At 36.0% G+C, this 20,217-nt stretch overlaps 1 protein-coding gene across 1 annotated transcript in view; it reads right to left on the reverse strand.

The window, feature by feature from the left end:
* Positions 1 to 1,988: 1,988 nt before the first annotated feature.
* LOC150086180 (glycine dehydrogenase (decarboxylating), mitochondrial) overlaps positions 1,989 to 20,217 on the reverse strand; it is a 115,730-nt gene continuing 97,501 nt past the window's right edge. The window contains exons 21-25 of the mRNA XM_090374820.1: positions 12,822 to 12,917; positions 12,561 to 12,668; positions 8,759 to 8,823; positions 4,928 to 5,008; positions 1,989 to 2,252 (exon numbers count right to left, since the gene is read on the reverse strand). Of these exons, the coding sequence (XP_090230946.1) occupies positions 2,133 to 2,252; positions 4,928 to 5,008; positions 8,759 to 8,823; positions 12,561 to 12,668; positions 12,822 to 12,917 (470 nt within the window). The 3' untranslated portion in view covers positions 1,989 to 2,132. The remainder of the gene's footprint in view (positions 2,253 to 4,927; positions 5,009 to 8,758; positions 8,824 to 12,560; positions 12,669 to 12,821; positions 12,918 to 20,217) is intronic.

Consider the following 20,217-nt stretch of genomic DNA (forward strand, 5'->3'; position numbering starts at 1 on the left):
CCCTTTCTATTTAAGTGTATCCCATCCCTGTAGAAGCAATCTCTCCTGTTAACAAGTACAGTCCAGGCTGAAAAAAATTCTACCCCTTTAGCCTTGCACAATCTTTCCAGGGCCGAATTGATTGACAAGGCTCTCATCATATACTCCCTCCTATCGTGTCTGGGCAGAATTGCAGACACTTTCAAATTCAACCCTAATTCTCGGCTTTTGTTCAACAGTGACCTGTACTTGTTAAGTAATTCTGCCGGTCTCCTACTCTTAATATTATTAGTGCCAACGTGTACAACTATATCACCTTTTGTGCCCTTAAAAGATGATATTCGCTCTACAACGTCATCAACCTTTGCCCCTGGCAGACATACCCTGGTCCTGTTCCACCTATCTTTTTTACAAAGCATATTCCCCGTTTCCCTGACAGTAGAGTCACCAACAACTACTAGTTCCTTCGGGACCAGCGCATTTTGCCTTGGGGGTTGTCTCTGTGTCACGCGATACCGAAGTGCAAGCTCTGGCGTTGATGTGGGCAGCTGAGAGCTTGATGGGCCCCTCAATTTAGTTTCTTCGAGGGCATCCACCCTGTCCTTCAAGCTCTCATATAGGTCCACAAGAACGCCGAGTTGTTGCCTGATATCGATACACTCCTTGCATCGTGCACACACACAAAGACATCCCCCTTGGCAGTATCATGTCCCGTACCCGATTGCTCAGCAAACATCAAGCAAACAGTGCATTTTATAAGGCTGTGAGTCAGAGGACAACTGCCCCCCTCAGTTCTGCTCTGAGCCACAGCGCTTCCATTAGCTTGAGCCTTTTGCTTTGCTGCTCTGGTCTGAGTCATGATTCTATTAATTTATTAATTAATTATGTTATGTTATTAATTATGTTAAATATAATTAATTATATTACGTTTGTAATCTAAGTCGTTATATGTATTTATTTAAATGTACAATTTAACTGCTAACGAAGTTCAACTAACGCTATCTAGTACGGCATACAACTATCGTATCACAATGGCGGGAAAATTTTAACAATAAGCTTACCTTTAACTTACTCGATTTTATAACTTCTATTTTATTTAGAAAAATAGATTTCATGATGAAAAAGTGGCAGGCATAATCCTTTCCCATTCCCCATGAAATGATCTTTACATAGTGTAAACTAATTACCATTTTTGATGTGTGATTAGATGCAATATTGAAGCATATCATTCCTTAGATTTAAAATTATGAAAAAATTTTTTGTGAGCAATACTATCACTACATACCACCTATTGTAGTTATAAATAAATATAAAACTTCAATAGGCACTTAACGTTTTTCTTAATATGAGATTATTTCCTATATCTACAAAAGGTGCTAAGAAAGAAGACATAAACAAGTAATAAGATTACGTTTAATGAAACAATTCATTCTTGTGTAACATTTGAAGCTTTTTTGTTTGTGAGGTAGGAAAGTGGCTTAAATTTCAATGTCCTAATTGTATTTGTACACTGACTGAAAAGAAGGATCTAAAAGTTAACATTTATTCTCATTTGGCAGGCTCTGATGTTGTTGCAGTAATATACAAACTGTTTATAGATGTAAATTGTTAACAGATTTTACATTTTTATTTCTAATATTTTACAAGCTGATTAATAAAAGAGTTATACTTATAATGAATTCATGATGTAGGCTGTAAGTTTTGGAACATTAAATTTTAAAGTCTAAGCTCAAAAGCTTTCACAATAAAAAATATATAAATTTCTTTGAAAGAAAAAAGCATCCTTATATAAAAAGGAAACTAACAGTAAAATTAGTCACAATATTAACAATTAGAAGTTAAAAAAAATTCTTATATTCTTTAGCATATCCTGTATGCATGTTTTACAAAGCTTGAAGCAAGTTTAGAGGGAAAACATTGAATTAAGTATTGCTGACTATTTATAGGAGTTTCCAGGTCCTCAGTTTATTACAGGAAGAACAATGTAAAAAATACACTTTAATCTCCTGTTGTTTCTCATTCTCAGATAGTTGATCGTATTCTAAATAAGGCTGTTTCGGCTGCTCTGGCACACAGTAGTCAATATCACAAGGGGTCACTGACCTTCAGGAAGTTCGACTAGTTCTAAATAATACGACATTCAATGCTAAAAACTAAGAACCATCGCTGTAGGCCTCCATTGGAAGACAAGTACACACCAAGTGAGTATCACCATAAATATCATCAATACGACCTACGGTTGGCCACACTTTGGTCTCTGGTTTCACAAAATTCTGAAATAAAAAACATGATTAATCTAAAAATTCCTTTGTATAAGATTTATTCAATTATACTATAACTGTTTTAACATTTGTGATTTTTTAACAAACTTGATTATTAGAGCAATCAATTCAAAATAATTTGTATTGGTATGGACAAGTGATGAACACAATGTCATTCATACTTTTCACACTGTTAAAAAATTATTACCAAATTCTGCTTTGAACTTTATCCAACTTCTGACATAGCCACCTTGAGAAAAAATTTATTACAATGATGTACAATAAGCTGTCTGATAGTAAACTTCATAAGATCCAGCTTTCTGTTGCTCCCAAACATTTTACATTTTACTCCTTTGATACTCATTGCTTCTGCCAATGAGAATATACCTCCCAGTCATTTTTCATGAGTTTGCCCACTCTTAGTAGGAACAGTTAGTACTCGTCACCAGTGTGGTTGCACTTCTTTGAACTCTAGAAGCTTTAGGTGTGGCCTCCAGGCCTGAATACAATATTCCAATATGGTCTTCCCATTGCCTAATATAAAGGAACAATGGTCTTCATCCTATTTGCAAATGTTCAATATATCAGTAGAACACCATCTGCAATAAAAAAATAAACAGGCAGATCAAGGTCACTCATAATCCTCTTCCACAGCGTTAGTAAAGGGTAGGAAGCTACCTGTGGTTTTATCTATATGAGTCATGCAGCTGATGAGCTATATGAACTAGTTATAACGGTGGCATGAACCTTGGTAGCGTGGTATTAGACATATTGTTGGTGCACATCAGTAAGTTAAATGTTTATGGAAGGGATTAACCAGAGATTTAATGAAGCACAGATTTTTCCAGCTGCACCCAATACAGCACATTTTTTTTACTCTCTTTTTATTCTCAGCTTTCTAAAGTGATAAAACTGGTCACCAGTTAAAAAAAAAAGTCATATGATGGCCACATAACTGTAATTTGCATGAGTAAGTTACGTTCACTGAATAAGAAATAGCACTAGAAGAGAGAAATTAAAAGTTATAATATAACTAAATCTATATGGCCTCAGAGAAATAAGCTGGGTTTGCAGGACTATTTTGTCTTTTCACCTATTTTAAATTGCATTGATAATGCAATGGTCTCAGCTTACATGGATGGACAAACTTACCTTTGCAATGAGTTGCCCTGGTATTGCTGTATTTTTAAACATCTTAATTACATTAATATGTAATCTTATTACATATTAATGTGATTAAGATAATTGAATTAACTTGAAAACAATAAATATAATAAACATTAGTTATATTTTAACTTTGAAATATAACTAATAAACTGATTTTGTATACTGCACAATAGCTTACTTGAACAACTTATCTTTTACATCAAATGAGCGGGGTGTGGGAGATAGGGAAACAAGCTTGAATAACACTGTCTTAACTGTGTCTAAAGTAATGTCAGGAGTGTTGTCAATAAAATGGATGAATTTGAACCCCTAGTTAGGACAACTAATGCTGATATAATAGGGCTAACAGAAATATGGTGCCACCCAGAAATTGGAGATGATGAGTTCCACTATGGTATGTATAATGTATTTAGGAAAGAGAGAGATGATAGGAGGGGCGGCAGTGTCATGCTTCTTATCAAAAGCAGCCTGAGTTCAAAAAGAGCATTTGCTGAGCCTGAAGTTACATCTGCCAGCATTGAATCTGTGTGGTGTGAGGTAATTGGAAGCCAAGGTATAATGAGAGTGCAAGTAATCTACAGACCAGAGGATTGTGAAAAGTATGATGTGAGTCTTTACATGCAAATTTCAAAATTCACAAGTGGATTCCCCAAGGATTGGTTCTTGAACCACTGTTGTTTCTGATTTTCATAAACGACATCCATGATGGGATATAAGGATTGATGTCAAAATTTGCAGATGACGTAAAGATTGGTAAAATAGTTAATGATCAGTACCAAGCAGCACCCCTTCAGGATGATCTGAAGAGGCTGCAAGAATGGTCAGAAAAGTGGCAGCTATGTTTTAATGCATCAAAATGCAAGGTCTTACACTTGGGGAATAGCAACCCCAAAATACATTATACACTTGGTGAGGTTGAATTAAAAACAGTAGAAGAAGAAAGGGATCTGGGAGTTATAATATGGGCAGACAGATATGAAGTTTTCTGAGCACTGTAAACAGGCAGCCTAGAAAGCCCATGGTGTCCTATCGATAATTTATCAAGGGGTGCAGAGCATGGCAACCAGGTACCTCAGAGGTGACCTGATTGAGGTTTATAAGGCTCTGAGAGGGGTTAGTAAAATGGATGAATGTGGAATTTTCACAGTTATAGAGAATTCCAGAACTCAAGGGCATAAATTCAAATTATAGGGGACAAGGTTTAGAAGTTTAGACAAGATTGTAGGAAGTTTTCTTTTAGCCAGTGAGTCGTTGATTGCTGGAACAGGTTGCCTTCACAGTTGGTTGAGGCTGACAGTTTGAATAAATAAAAAGGTCAAATGGATAGTTACCTAAGCAAGGAGAGAATCAAATAATTGGCATTTTCTTATCTGCTTGTTCCCCTAATTTAGCTTCATTAAGTTAAAATATTAATATTTATAGGAAAATGAAAAGGAAGACTGGATAAAGTAAACATTGATAATGATAAAAGCAGGATTAATAGTCTTTATTTATTTCTTATGAAGTAAATAATTACTTACAGCTGGAAAAGCTGCTAATTCACGAGAATATGGTCTTTTCCAATTCGAATCACAAATAACTCTCTGAGTGTGTGGTGCCATCTGAAATAAAAATTAAATTACATTTTAAATTTTCAGAAACATTCAATGTGACACAAAGCTAGTTATGTAACTTGAAATAGGTACCATTCATTATTACAAAACACTGCGTCATAATGTGGTAACAGGCACATTGATGCTACCTGCTTTACTCAGCATGATTGTCACATTTATGGGAATTATGCTGAGTATTCTTTAAGTATTCCACAGTATTGCATGTACTGGATGGGATTAAAATGAAACTGAGTGGTGATATATAAAATGCCAAGTACATTTTCTGTTATCTGGTTAGCCTGATTCATTATAAAATAAATCGAAATAATAAATAATTGAGTTAATTTTTAGTACTTAATATTTTTAATCACTGGGCTTATGATAATGTAATAATCAAGCAAAGAGGTAAGGCACTATTTCAACACAGGAATTAAATAGTTCAAGAAATAACATTCATACTCCATTTCTCAACACAGTGTGAGTATTATTTCTCAAAATGACATAATAAGCAATATGCTGAAAATTATGATTCTAATTGGAGTATATATCACATGCTTATGAATCTTATTATTTCTTTCTCAGTGAAGCCTGGATTTTTTATTTTTTTTTTTAGGAGCATTAGCAACTAAGGCCATATTACTCCGGGGATGTGCGGTGATCATTCCCTGACCTTTCCGTATCCTCCGTATTTGGTAGTCATGGGCTCGAACCCCGGTATAATCAAGAAGCGTGTGCTATGCACTGCTGCTCCTGCCCATCTGGCTACGGAGGCACCAAGCCTGGATTATATTAAAGGTGTAATCTGGATATTGCACATGCACACACACACACAATATTAGTGTTAGTCACTTGGACTAAGTTTCTAAGTAATACTGCATATTTACATTCCATCAATAACCAGAGGTTTTTTTTTTATTTTACCTCAAAAGTAGTACAGTTCCTCCACAAAGAAAGCTGTTTTCAGCAGACAGAACAGACAAACCTTTTGAGCAATACAATTTATAGATACAGTATATAAAATGGTCAATGTCCTTTAGTTGATTTTGCACTAATTGGCACTTAATCAACCAACCAACTCAGCACTTACAGTGTTAACAGCATACTTTATTCCGTGGATTTAGAAATATTATGTAGGTCAGTATTAAAAGAAGGTTGAAACCAGTGAACTAAAGTAACTTAAAATCTGAACTAACAATGAAAATTCACAAGAAGCTTGTTATGTCATTAGTACACAATACCAAAGTTCTAAACAGTTTTTTAATGCCAAGTGATAGGCAGACAAGTTTATAAGTAGTAGTTCTAGAAGAGTAGTTTATTTGCTATGACTTAAAGCTCAATAAAACCAAAAAAGGCAATAGCAAAATCTCAGCACTTCAATATGCTTTGTTTGACAAATAAAACCAAATTTCTCTAAGCTAGATATAACAGAAGCAAAATATATGAAGTTGAAAAGGATGTAATATTGAAAGCAAAGTATATTAATGGATATAACAGTGACATAGAATTACAGGATTCTGTGCAGTCTCATTGGTAGCACATTAGATTTCAATTGAAAATCAATCTATTTACAGCAGAAAGTTGCATGTTCAGTTTTTATGTGGGCCTTGGAAATTTTCCCAGTTTCTTTTGTTAAAATTTTTTTTGGTAAGTTCAAGTTACTTAACCCGAAACCAGTCTTCAGATTTTCCTACTGAAAATCAATCAACAAGAATAATTGCAAAAAGCTTAGGTATCAATTGGGGTGGAGGAACACCTGTGTACATGCAATATGAATTCATATAGCTACATAATCATATTTATTACTGAAATGCCATCTTGCAATATGCTTCCTCTGCAATCATCTAGCATACAATACCTTTGTGAGTATAGTGGCTTCACCACTTGTTGCTCATTTGAAAAGGTCTGGATTTAATTCCCATTTTTGACTAAAATAATTTCTTAAGTCATCTTCTTTAATTGAGGCTGTAGTTATCCAATCTCAGAAGGAGTAGGGTTTTTTCTGCAAGTTATATTGGGTTTTTCAGCCTATACAAAATACAAATTGACCTGTGAACACCATAACATTTCACATATACAGACAATACACAACAGAGTAATATGGTGTAAGTTGCTGACTTGCCTAAAAACCTTACATCTTTGGGAATCAAATACCAGAAAAAAAGATCGTGATCGGAGTTAAACTTAAAGCTGATAATAGTCTAAGAGAAATTAACCAAAAAAAAAAAAAAAAAGTACCTTTCAATAATCATAACAAAAATGACCAAAAAAAAATTAACTTATAATCTTTCAATCCTTTTTAAAAGATATTTCTAGACAGCGGTTCAATTCATATTCCAGATTACAATCAGCTCCAGTTCAAGTGGGCTATTATTTTCCATAAGATTAAAGGGATGGAGACTACAGATCATCTTAAAAAAAAAAAAAAAGAGAAAGAAAAACTTGAATCCTGTATGTGAGCTACCCTGAAACAAGCCTGCTTGTGGTAAATGGCAAGTTCCAATCAGCTGATTTACTATACCATGTATGGCAGGCAGATGAAACTGTGCAATGGTCTCTTTGGGTCAGATCTGGGTTTCCTGACACCTTTTGTTATAACTATTTTTGTAGCTATTAACAGAATGGCATAAGCTGCTTACAAGAGTTTTTGCTATTCATATTTAACATGAATTAAAATTAATGCTCTCAGTGATGCTGCTAAACAATTATGGCTGTTTTACTCAAAAACTCACGTACAGTTGTAAAAAGCTAAGAAAATCAAAACTTATTTCTTTCCAATGTTCTAGCACTAACATAAATAATTTAATATTTGCTAATAACAAAAAGCAGAAGCTTCCAATTTTGTATACTTAGTAAATTAAAAACTTAGCACAGGACTAAAGGTCCTGTGCTAAGTTTACAATTCTTTTCTCTGCTAAGTATTTTGCTTTGTGAAGTAAAAATTCAAAACTGGATATTAAACCCCACATTAAAATGCACCCTTTTTTTTAAAAAAAAAGCACACCAAAGCACAATGTTTTGCAAGTTTCTTCAAAATAAATGAAAGTAGGCATTTTAATATGAATGATAAATGTAAACTATCTCATGATGAGAATGGAAAAATGAAGGATACTGTCTATGCTCGTGGGAATAAGCAAGTTATAAAAACATATCAAACAATTATGGTATAATTGTACATACTCTTTTCAGAAAGGAAATGCTTAAATATGTGAATGAACACTTAAATTATGATGCTAATTAAAAATGTTTGTCTTGCTTTTTTTTGGTATTATAGTTATATAAACAGCTTGTTGCAGAGGTTATCTTGATCAAATCACTTGAAATGAAAGCACTTCACCTGTGTAGGGTTTAGAATCTATTTATTACTAATAGAGTCTAATCATATGTTTTGCAGATGTTTTCTCCTCCACTTCTTCAGTGGTTATAATCCTGCATTGTACCATCAACACCAAAGTACCAAACTGAGTTTGTTAGTTTGGTGTTTCTGTGATAGTGCAACTGCATGATTACAGTTACTGCAGAAGTGGAGGAGAAAACATCAATAAAATGTGCAATTGTTAGATTATTAGTAATAAATAGATTCTAAACCCTACACAGGTGAAGTGCTTTCAACTGAAGTGATTTTTTTTTTTTTTTTTTGGTATTGCTTAATTATTTAATAAACAATACAGTAGTGGCTATTTTTCACACTCTTGTCCTCAGCAAACTATTCTTTTAAGTATTCTTTATAAGAAAAGGAAAAATACTGCTGATGTAATATACCTTTAGAGGATTAATTTCATTATTTAGTTTTCCTTCTTCTATGTCAGCTATCTCCTGCCTGATACCTAAAATTAAAAATTTCCTTTAGAGCCAATCAAATTTATTCAGCATTTTATTAGAATAACCTGCTCAGTGCAGGAGGGGGGATAGATTACATAAAACTATAATTTTAAAAGACAGTTTATTTTATTATGTAAAAAATAAATTTGGGAAGCAAAATAATGTTGTATAATGTAGTAATTCTTGCAGTTACTATAATTATATACAGTTACAAAGTCTAATAAAATGAATTAAAATACTAACATATATATATATATATATATAAATAAATTAGAATGATGATTAAAAAAATAAAAATAATGCCAGCAGCATGGCAAGACAGAAGAGCGAAAATAGTCAAAATCAAGCATAACAATCAAACCAACAGGGAGGGAAGAGAAGGGTAACAAGAGTAAAAATACTGCAGCAGAAACTCTCCAAGGTAATAAATGCAAAGATAATAAAATAATAATCAATGAAATTTTGAATTTAGCAGCACCACCTCTGATGGGCACTAAGTCCAAATTTATGTGAAATATCACCCTGACCATTATTGGCCTTGTGGTGCTCTGTTGAGATCGGGCATAATGGTCAGTCTATTTTTGGTTTATTTTTGTTTTATTTTATTGTAGTTGGTTTACATCTCTGTTGGTGATATTTCACATAAATTTGGACTTGGTGCCCGTCAGAGGGGGTACCACTAAATTTCTATTTAATTGGCATTCAAAATTTAATTGATTATTATTTTATTATCTTTGCATTTAGATTTTCTAAATTATCTTGGAGAGTTTCTGCTGCAATATTTTTACTCTTGTTAACCCTTCTCTTTCCTCCCTGTTGGTTTGATCGTTATGTTTAATTTTGACTATTTTCGCTTTTCTGTCTTGCCATGCTGCTGGCATTATTTTTTTAATCATCATTCTAATTTATATTTATATTTCACATCCTGTAGAGGAATATGCTTTTTGCTGTCTCTGATGTTTGCTTTACCTTTTTATTATTTTTTATTATGAAAGATTCAGTTTTCAACTATTTCAAACATTATTCAAATATATGTATAATTGAAAGGGTGTCTCAAAAATACACGGCATAACTTCAGGAATGAGTTCCTCATATGTAGACAATAAAAATATTTTATATCAACATAGTTCCGGAAATGCTTGGTTCCCGAGTTATTAAAAAAAAAAACCACCTGACAGAATTTGGTGGTTTTTGGTTTTCCATTCCAACCATGTACTCAAATAAGGAGCAAGCAGATATGCACTTTATGTACGGTTTGGCGGACGGCAATGCTCCGGAGACTCGTCATTTGTACCATGAAAGGTTCCCAGAATGAAGATGTCCAGACAGGAAAACATTTGAAGGTATCCATCACTGCCTTTGTGAACATAGGACCTTTACACTTCGTGCTACCGACAGAGGATGACCAAGTTTTGACTCCTGAAGTAGAGGAGGAGATTTTGGATGTTGTGCATGCCACTCCTGGAATCAGCACACGCAAAATAGCAATGCAACTGGCTGTTCAACGTTCAACTATTTGGAGAGTGTTGCGAGAACACTAACTGTATCCTTACCATCTGCAATGGGTACAGGCCTTGTCACTAGCAGATTACCCTGTGCGAGTAATGTTCTGCCAGTGGTTCTTGCAGCAGTGTAGTACAACTCCTCACTTTCCTGCCTTAGTGATATTCACAGATGAAGCATATTTCACACGAGACAGAATCCAAAACTTTCACAATCAGCATATATGGGCTGAGGAAAACCCACATGCAATTCTTCCATCACATCACATCATCAACAGCGGTTCAGCCTCAACATCTGGGTGGGTGTTTTTGGTGATAAGTTATTTGGGCACCACGTACTTCTAAACAAACTCACAGGGCAGGCGTACAGAAACTTTCTGGAAAACAACATGCCTGATTTCTTGGATGACACGTCACTGATCATTCGTCAACAAGCACACTTCATGCACATGCTGCTCCTGCACATTTCAGCCACCTAGCCCACAATTACCTGAATCGAAGGTTTCCTAGTCAGTGGATGGGTAGAGGTGGACCAACTGCCTGGCCTCCATGCTCACTAATTTAAACCCACTAGATTTCTTCTTGTGGGACCATTTAAAGTCATTGGTGTATTCAACTCCGATAGCTGATGTGGAAACTCTCCACAATTGAATTGTGGCAGGTTGTGAGACAATACGAAACATGCCAGGAATTTGGCATCATCTTTGCGAGTCCATGAGACATCGATGTGAGGCCCGTATTCAGGCAGAAGGTGGACATTTTGAACAATTACTATACGGTGATGTGAACAGTTAAGTTTCATAGACAGACCTTCAAAACTCGGAAACCAAGCATTTCCGGAACTATGTTGGTATAAAATATTTTTATTGTCTCCATATGAGGAACTCATTCCTGAAGTTATGCCGTGTATTTTTGAGACACCCTGTATATTAGTAGTCTAAGAGACTTCAGATAAATAATGAAAGAGTTACTCTTTATCAGCAATTCCTTCGATCAATAAGAATTTATACATTTAAAATATTTTAATATAAAGAAAAGAATGTCACTTTATTTCAATTTTATTGAAGTAAAGTTGAACATTTTATTTAATCAGCTACTATAATACAAATCAGTTCCATAGCATTAGTAGGGCATATGATGCAAGAAAGCAAGCTTATATAGCATCAGCCAAAAAAAAAAACCAAAAAAAACACCCTTCACATTTCACCAATCCATTCACTCCAAATGTCTGCCTTGAACTTATTTAAGTTGCTGACTTCCACCACAACAGATGGAAGTTTGTTCCAACTGTCAACCACCCGCTGGCTAAAGGCAAATTTCCGCACATCTATTCTACAATTGTCTTTTCTCAATTTCAATTTATGCCTCCTCAGGTGAGTAATCTGAGCAAGAGGAAGAATCCCATTAGCATTGAGCTTACTCAATCCATTCAAGGACTTATACGCTAGATCACCTCGCAGGTGCCTAGTCTCCAGAAGCTGCAATTTGCAGAACTTAAGCCTTTCTTGATGAGAGCAGCCCTTCGTTCCCCTCACCAATCTTGTTGCCCTTCTCTGTACTTGTTCCAGCAGCTCTACATCTTTCCTAAAATAAGGCCTCCAGACCTATATACAGTACTCAAGGTGTGGCCTGACCATTGCCTTATACAAGGGGACAATTCACCCCTTATCCCTGCTAGCAAAATTCCTGTATATCATTGACAAGACACCATGAGCTACTCTTGAAGTCTTTTTGACCTCCTCAGAAAACTTCATATCTGACTGCACAATTAATCCCAGATCCTTTTCTTTCTCCACTACCCTGAGTGTAGTACCACCCAGTTGATACATTATTCTGGGGAATAGTATTTGAGTATCAATTATTATGTATTCCTTTGTGTCAGTATAGTAGTTTTGCCACTTGTATTTAGTTGTTTGGAGAGGTTTGAATATGAATCCCATCATTGAATGGAGGATTGCTTCACCATTTTTTCAATTGTAATTAAAGTAAGTTGATCTCAGGTGAAATAAATAGGGTTTGACTCACCACTTATAGAATTACTGATGTGTTGTAAAAACCAACGCATAACAGTTACCATGTAATCTTTTATACTCAAATATATAATATAGAGTCACGTTACTTATCGCGCAGCTAACTCTATGATTTTTTTAATAATACAGTGACTTAAAGAATTATAATTCAAACACCAAGAAATGAGAATGTATTATATATTTATTGTATTTAAAAATGTCAAAACTTACCAATCATAGCATCACAAAAATTGTCTAGTTGTACCTTGTCTTCAGATTCTGTGGGTTCTATCATCAATGATCCTGTTACAGGCCAAGACACTGTAGGAGCATGGAAACCTAAAAAAAAAAAAAAAAAAAAAGTTTTTGAGCAAATTTATTCTACAGGTATAACAAGGTATTTTAAAAATATGTATTATGGCATCATATATTCATATAAATGCTTTCTAATATTTTAATTACTATTAAGTTATAAATAGAAGATTCCTTTACCATAATCCTGTAATCTCTTTGCAATATCCATTGCTTCAATATTAGCAGTTCTCTTGAAATCTCTAACATCTATAATGAATTCATGTGCGACCATGTCTGGATGGAATTTAAAAAAAAAAAAAAAAAATCTCAAATATCTAATAATACAGTCTTAAAAATATTTTCAGAATAATGCAACAAATTATATAGATAAATATAAAATCCATTTCAAATATATAACAGAAAAACATGATATGAAATAAATTTGTATAGGGAGACATCTTGTTCTACAAATTCAGCAGCAAGCAGAATTTCACTGCCATAATAATGCTACGGTATTAGCAGGCAAAACAGAATGAACTTTCTTAACCATGAATTTCCAGTATTTTGCAATAATATGTCCAATGCCAAGGGTGGCCACAATGTCTTGTTATCTCTTGTAGAAATGGTAGGGTTTTCCTCATGAGTTATGCTGGAATTTTCAGCCTTTACAATATGCAAATTCTGTATAATAAAACCTTAAATAGTCCAGTCGGTCTACTTGTAACCAGTGATTCTCATTACAGAGAATCACACACACACACACACACACACACACACACACACACACACACACACACACACACACACACACACACACACACACACCTGGAATTAAAGAAAGGAAGGTAACATGACATGCTGGGTAACAAAGGCTTGACATATTTTATTACACATTGTAATATGCATGACAGAGAACTACCATTATATGGTAACCATTTATACAACAGAGCAAAAAGAACATTGCAGTCATCCTGTATACAGTAAAAAATTTTAATACATTTAAGTCATCTTTACAATTACAAAGCTAATTTGAAACTGATTAAAATAAGATAAAATCCTTTTTCTTTATATTGAAAATAAAAAAATCTGGCTTTTGAGTGATTCTACTAATCTTTATCAGTAATTTCTTATGGGAAGGGAGTGTTAGTATTTTAATCCATTTTACCTGACTAGATGTATAATAACAGTAATTACATAAGTTGAAGATAATTGCCATGTATAAGGTGCAAGCAAAAAGTTTCCGAACTGGTTGAGTGGAGCACTAACACACATAGTATAGCAGCACACTGTTAAATTATAATGAACTAATTCATTGGGAGTTAGTGTGACAAGTTTTGCGCCAACAGGATGTTGGGCTTTTATGCAATTAGTGTTGAAGTGTTTCTGTTGAGAGTGCATGTCTTGTGATTTTTGTAGCCAAATGAGATGGCAGATGCTAATGAACAGTGAATTCACATCAAATTTTATCACAAACTCGGAAAAACAGCTTTTTTTTTTTTTTTTTTGGAGACACGAAATACTTAAACAAGCATCTGGTGATGATGCTATGGGTTGAACAAATTTTTAAATGGTATTCGTCTTTCCAACACGACCAAACTTTGGTTGAGGATTTTTAACACTTAAGTTGTCCGCCATCAAAGTTGGACCTGAAAATGTTGAAAAAAGTGCATTATGTGTCACCTGAGAAAGAGTAAATATGCCATCAGCATTCAGTTTACTCAATCCATTCAAAGCTTTACACATTTCAATTAGATTTCCTTGATGCAATTTACAGCACTGAAGCCTTTCTTGGCCATAACTAACCCTTCTGCTCTTCTCTGTACCTGTTCAACAAGATCATCCTTCCTACAATGAGACCTCCAAACTGTATGCAGTATCCATGATAGGGCCTTATCATACAGTGGGATTAGCATTAGCATTAGCATTAGTAGAGGCATTTGATGCAAGAAAGCAAGCTTATGCAGCATCAGCCAAAAAAAAAAAAAAAAAAACCCACTTCCACTTCACCCCTCTGTTCGTTCAAAATACCTGTCCAGCTGAGCCTTAAACTTATTTAGGCTATCAACCTCCACCACAAGGGATGGAAGTCTGTTCCACCAACCAACCACCCGCTGGCTAAAGGCAAATTTCCGCACGTCTATCCTACATCTGTCTTTCCTCAATTTGAATTTATGCCCTCTCAGGTGATTTTTCTGAGCTAGAGGAAGAATCCCATCAGCATTGAGCATGCTTAAACCATTCAAGGCTTTATACACCTCTATCAGATCACCTCGCTGGTGCCTAGTCTCCAGACACTGTAATTTGCAAAACTTAAGCCTTTCTTCGTAAGAGCACCCCTTTGTTCCATTCACTAATCTTGTTGCCCTTCTCTGTACTCGTTCCAGCAGCTCTACATCTTTCTTGAAATGAGGCCTCCAGACCTGTATACAGTACTCTAGGTGTGGCCTGACCATTGCCTTATACAATGGAATAATCACCTCCTTATCCCTGCTGGAAAAATTCCTGTATATCATTGACAATACTCCATGAGCTACTCTTGCAGCCCATCTGCACTGCTCAGAGAACTTCATATCTGCCTGCACAACCACCCCCAAGTCCCTTTCATTCTCTACCACTGTCAGTGTAGTACCACAGAGTTGATACGTTGCCCTGGGGTTGCTGTTTCCCATGTGTAGTACTTTACATTTGTCAATGTTAAACTTCATTTGCCACCTCTCAGCCCATCTGCTCAACCTTTCCAGATCCTGTTGCAGCAGCATAGTGTCAGTAGTGTCCTTGACAACCCTGCCAACCTTTGTATCGTCTGCAAACTTGGACATTAAGCTTGATATACCATCATCAATATCATTTATAAATACAGTAAACAATAATGGACCCAACACTGAGCCCTGAGGGACTCCACTAATAACATTAGTCCACGATGAGCAGTGTCCATTGATTACCACTCTCTGTCTTCTCCCCCTCAACCACCCCTTTATCCATAGCAGCAATTTGCCTCCAATGTCACACTGCTCCAATTTGTGTAGCAGTCTTCCATGTGCAACAGTATCAAAAGCCTTTCTAAGAACCAAGTATATAATATCAAAGTTATTCCCTGCATCCAGTTCTTTTGTGACTGCATCATAGTATCCAATCAAGTTGGTCAGGCAAGACTTCCCCTTAACAAAACCATGCTGTGTCTGAGCTATAACTGAAGTCTTGTCTAAATGATCCTGCAGTGCTTCTTTAACCAGTGCCTCCATTAATTTTCCTGGAACAGAAGTTAAGCTCACAGGTCTATAATTACTTGTGTCAGCCTTTGATCCTCCTTTGTGAATTGGGGTCACATTTGCACATTTCCAGTCTATGGGTACCTCCCCTGAGTCCAAGGAAGCTCTCATAATTATGGCTAAGGGTTTGCTTACTTCCTTTGCTGCCTCCTTTAATATAACTGGATAGATCCCATCCACCCCGGGTGCCTTTCTTGTGTTTATCTTCAACAGTTTCTCCTCCACTTTACTCCCAGTTATTTCAAGATTCTGTAGCTTACTGCTAGAGTTGAATACACCTCTGGCATTCCCCTTGCTGAATAACTCCTCATGTGTGAATGTCGATGCAAAATATTCATTTAGTTTGTTAGCTACCTGAGCAGGATCATCAACAGTTGACCCATCAATATCAAGTGGACCAATCTGATTCATCCCCTTCCTTCTAGAGTTTACATAAGTAAAGAACTCTTTGCTGTTTTTCTTTGCGTCCCTTGCCAAGGATTTCTCGTAATCTGCCTTCGCCTGCCTAACCTCCTTTGTAACTTGGTTGCATATCAACTTGTATCTATCATAGGCTTCTGTGTCATGTGTTAATTTGTAAGTATCCCATGCATTTTTCTTCTCTGCCATATGCCTCATTAGTTCATCTGACATCCATTTTGGCCTAAACCTTGAACAATATTTCTTAGTTGGTATGTAAAGCCTAGTAGCTTCCAAGATAAGTTCTTTGAATGCTTCCCATTTTGAATTTGCTGTTGGTAACATCATCAGTTGGTCCCACTGTATAGAATTTAAATACTGTCTCAGTCCATCGTAGTCGCCTTTACGGAAGCAATAACCCTTCCCTTTACCCCTAATGGTAGTTATCTCTTTGAGTAAATCCCACTTCAGCACACTGTGATCACTGCCACCTAGTGGTTCATTTATCTGCAGATTCTTAATGCATGAAGAATCACTGCTGATAATCAAATCAAGAATATTACTCCCTCTAGTTGCCTCCCTAACATGCTGATGTAGAAAACAATCATCCAATAAATCCACAAAAGCCCTGCTAGTGCGTGAGTAACCAGCCCCCAAATTCCAGTCAATATCTGGGAAATTAAAATCTCCCATTATAAGACTCTCTGATTTACTGGCCCACTCTATTTCCCTGTACAGTTCCTTATTATACTCATCAGAGTCATTAGGCCTATAGCACACTCCTACTCTCAATTTTGATCTCCCAATGCTTATGTCACACCAAATTGACTCAACACTGCACTGTCCAGCGATGTCGACTGGCTTCACTTCCTTGGATTTTATGTATTTCTTAACTAATAGCATAACCCCTCCCCCTTTCCTATCCTGTCTATCCTTTCTGTAGACGTTGTACTCCCCAAATTGCAGTTCTGCATCCCTTATATCTGTGTGACACCACGTCTCTGATATCCCAACAATATCTGCCTTTGATGTTTTGAGCAATACCTCAAATTCATCAAATTTATTTACTAAACTCCTAGCATTGGTGTACACACAAGTATACCTGCACCTGTTTCTATTCTTAGCTACCCTAACACAACCCATGTGTTTACTTGTACCGCAATGGCTCCCAGCAGTCTCTGAAATACCATGCATCTTGTTTTTCAGGCTTCTGCTCATTCTAATAGAAGCAGTGCAAGAATCTCTTTCACCTCTGCCAGTGGCTACTGTCAATCTATTGGTCTTTGTCTCCCCCCAAGCTAGCAGTTTTCCGACCCACCTAACACTGCCTCGATAGCATCAGCAAATATTCTTGCACCCTTTCTATTTAAGTGTATCCCATCCCTGTAGAAGCAATCTCTCCTGTTAACAAGTACAGTCCAGGCTGAAAAAAATTCTACCCCTTGAGCCTTACACAATCTTTCCAGGGCCGAATTGATCGACAAGGCTCTCATCATATACTCCCTCCTATCGTGTCTGGGCAGAATTGCAGACACTTTCAAATTCAACCCTAATTCTCGGCTTTTGTTCAGCAGGTGACCTGTACTTGTTAAGTAATTCTGCCGGTCTCCTACTCTTAATATTATTAGTGCCAACATGTACAACTATATTACCTTTTGTGCCCTTAAAAGATGATACTCGCTCTACAACGTCATCAACCTTTGCCCCTGGCAGACATACCCTGGTCCTGTTCCACCTATCTTTTTTACAAAGCATATTCCCCGTTTCCCTGACAATAGAGTCACCAACAACTACTAGTTCCTTCGGGACCAGCGCATTCTGCCTTGGGGGTTGCCTCTGTGTCACGCGATGCCCAAGTGCAAGCTCTGGCGTTGATGTGGGCAGCTGAGAGCTTGATGGGCCCCTCAATTTAGTTTCTTCGAGGGCATCCACCCTGTCCTTCAAGCTCTCATATAGGCCCACAAGAACGCCGAGTTGTTGCCTGATATCGATACACTCCTTGCATCGCGCACACACAAAGACATCCCCCATGGCAGTATCATGTCCCGTACCCGATTGCTCAGCAAACATCAAGCAAACAGTGCATTTTATAAGGCTGTGAGTCAGAGGACAACTGCCCCCCTCAGTTCTGCTCTGAGCCACAGCACTTCCATTAGCTTGAGCCTTTTGCTTTGCTGCTCTGGTATGAGTCATGATTCTATTAATTTATTAATTAATTATAATTAATTATGTTATGTTATTAATTATGTTAAATATAATTAATTATATTACGTTTGTAATCTAAGTTGTTATATGTATTTATTTAAACGTACAATTTAACTGCTAACGAAGTTCAACTAACGCTATCTAGTACGGTATATAATTATCGTATCACAATGGCGGGAAATTTACGAACGGTAGCGGAGTTGAAACACGTGGAAACCCTTACTGATACTTTTATGCAATTACAAGGCCGAGTAAAGAATAAATACACCAAATTAATCAGAAAATCACAAAATAATGTTATACTACTAAATTTAAATCAAAAGTTTTAGAAAAACAATAATTTCAAATCAATAAATAAGAAAAATCCACTTAGCGGCTTTGAACACGACCGTCTCTAGTAGCCTCGTCAGCAGGACAAAGAGGGATAATCACCTCTTTGTCCTGCTGGCAAAATTCCTGTATATCACTGAAACCCATAAGCTGTTCTAGCAGCCTGCCTGCATGATTTAAAGAATTTAATGCAAAACTGTACAATTACCTTAGGTCTTTTTCATTCTCCACTACCTTTAGTATGATCCACCAAAATGGAAAGTTATTCTGGGATTATTGCTATTCAAATGAAATATCTCGCATTTATTGATGCTAAACCTCAAGTGCCATTTTTAAGCTGATTTCCTTAATTTATTTGGGTATTATTGATGCAGCACATCTTGATTTCTGTCATTATGAAGCAGGGACATCCCTGCTCACCCTTGAATCATCAGCAAACTTAGATATTAAACTTGATATGCCTGCATCAATATAGTTAATAAGAACATAAACAGTAGTGGGCAAAGCAGTGGCCATTAACCATTCCCTACCACTCAGCCATCCCTTTATTGAGAGCAGTAACTTGTCCTCAATGGCACACTGCTACAGTTTGTACAGCAGTCATTCATAAAGACAGTATCAATAGTTTTACTGAAATCTAGGTGTATGATATCAAAATTATTTTTATCCAGTTCCTTTGTGACTACCTCACAGTAACTAATTAGATTAGTCAGACAAGATCTCCCCTTAACAAAACAATATTGTGATTTCCATGCAACTGCATTCCTGTCATGATGAGTCAGCTGCAGTTGTGTGGTTAGTGAGTGTGGTCACAAGTAAGGAGGTAAAGGTTCAAACCCTTAACACTGCCAGCAAAAATGCATAGCACAATGTGAACTGTGGCAGTAAAAATTCTGCTGCCCTTAGTAATTCAATAAGTATGCAATACCAATGAAATTTGTAAACTCTTTAGCTCTTAGCTGTATAGAGAATAAAGGAAACTTATGATCCTTTATCATTACTTCTTTAACCACTAACTATTATTTTTCCTGACAATCCATACTTACAGGTCTGCAATTACTCACTTTTTCTTTTAAGGGTGAATGGGAGAGACATTTGCATATCACCAGTCTGCAGGGACATCCCTGAATCCAAGGATGCTCTCAAAATTGATGGTTAATGGTTTCCTTACCATTAATCAGTAACAAATTGGTAATGATAACTGGCAACAACATTGTTACCAATTAGTAATACAGCTTATATTATTTTAGCATTAGCATTAACAAAGGCACATGATGCAAGAAAGCAAGCTTATGTAGCATCAACCAAAAAAAAAAAAAAAAAAATCTTTTAATTTCACCCATCCACTCGCTCCAAATGTTTATCTAGTTAGTCTTTTATGAACTAATTTA

Source organism: Mastigoproctus giganteus, chromosome 5, assembly GCF_048544385.1.
Source record: "Mastigoproctus giganteus isolate SK-2022 chromosome 5, ASM4854438v1, whole genome shotgun sequence".
NCBI classification, from domain to species: Eukaryota; Metazoa; Arthropoda; class Arachnida; order Uropygi; family Thelyphonidae; genus Mastigoproctus; species Mastigoproctus giganteus.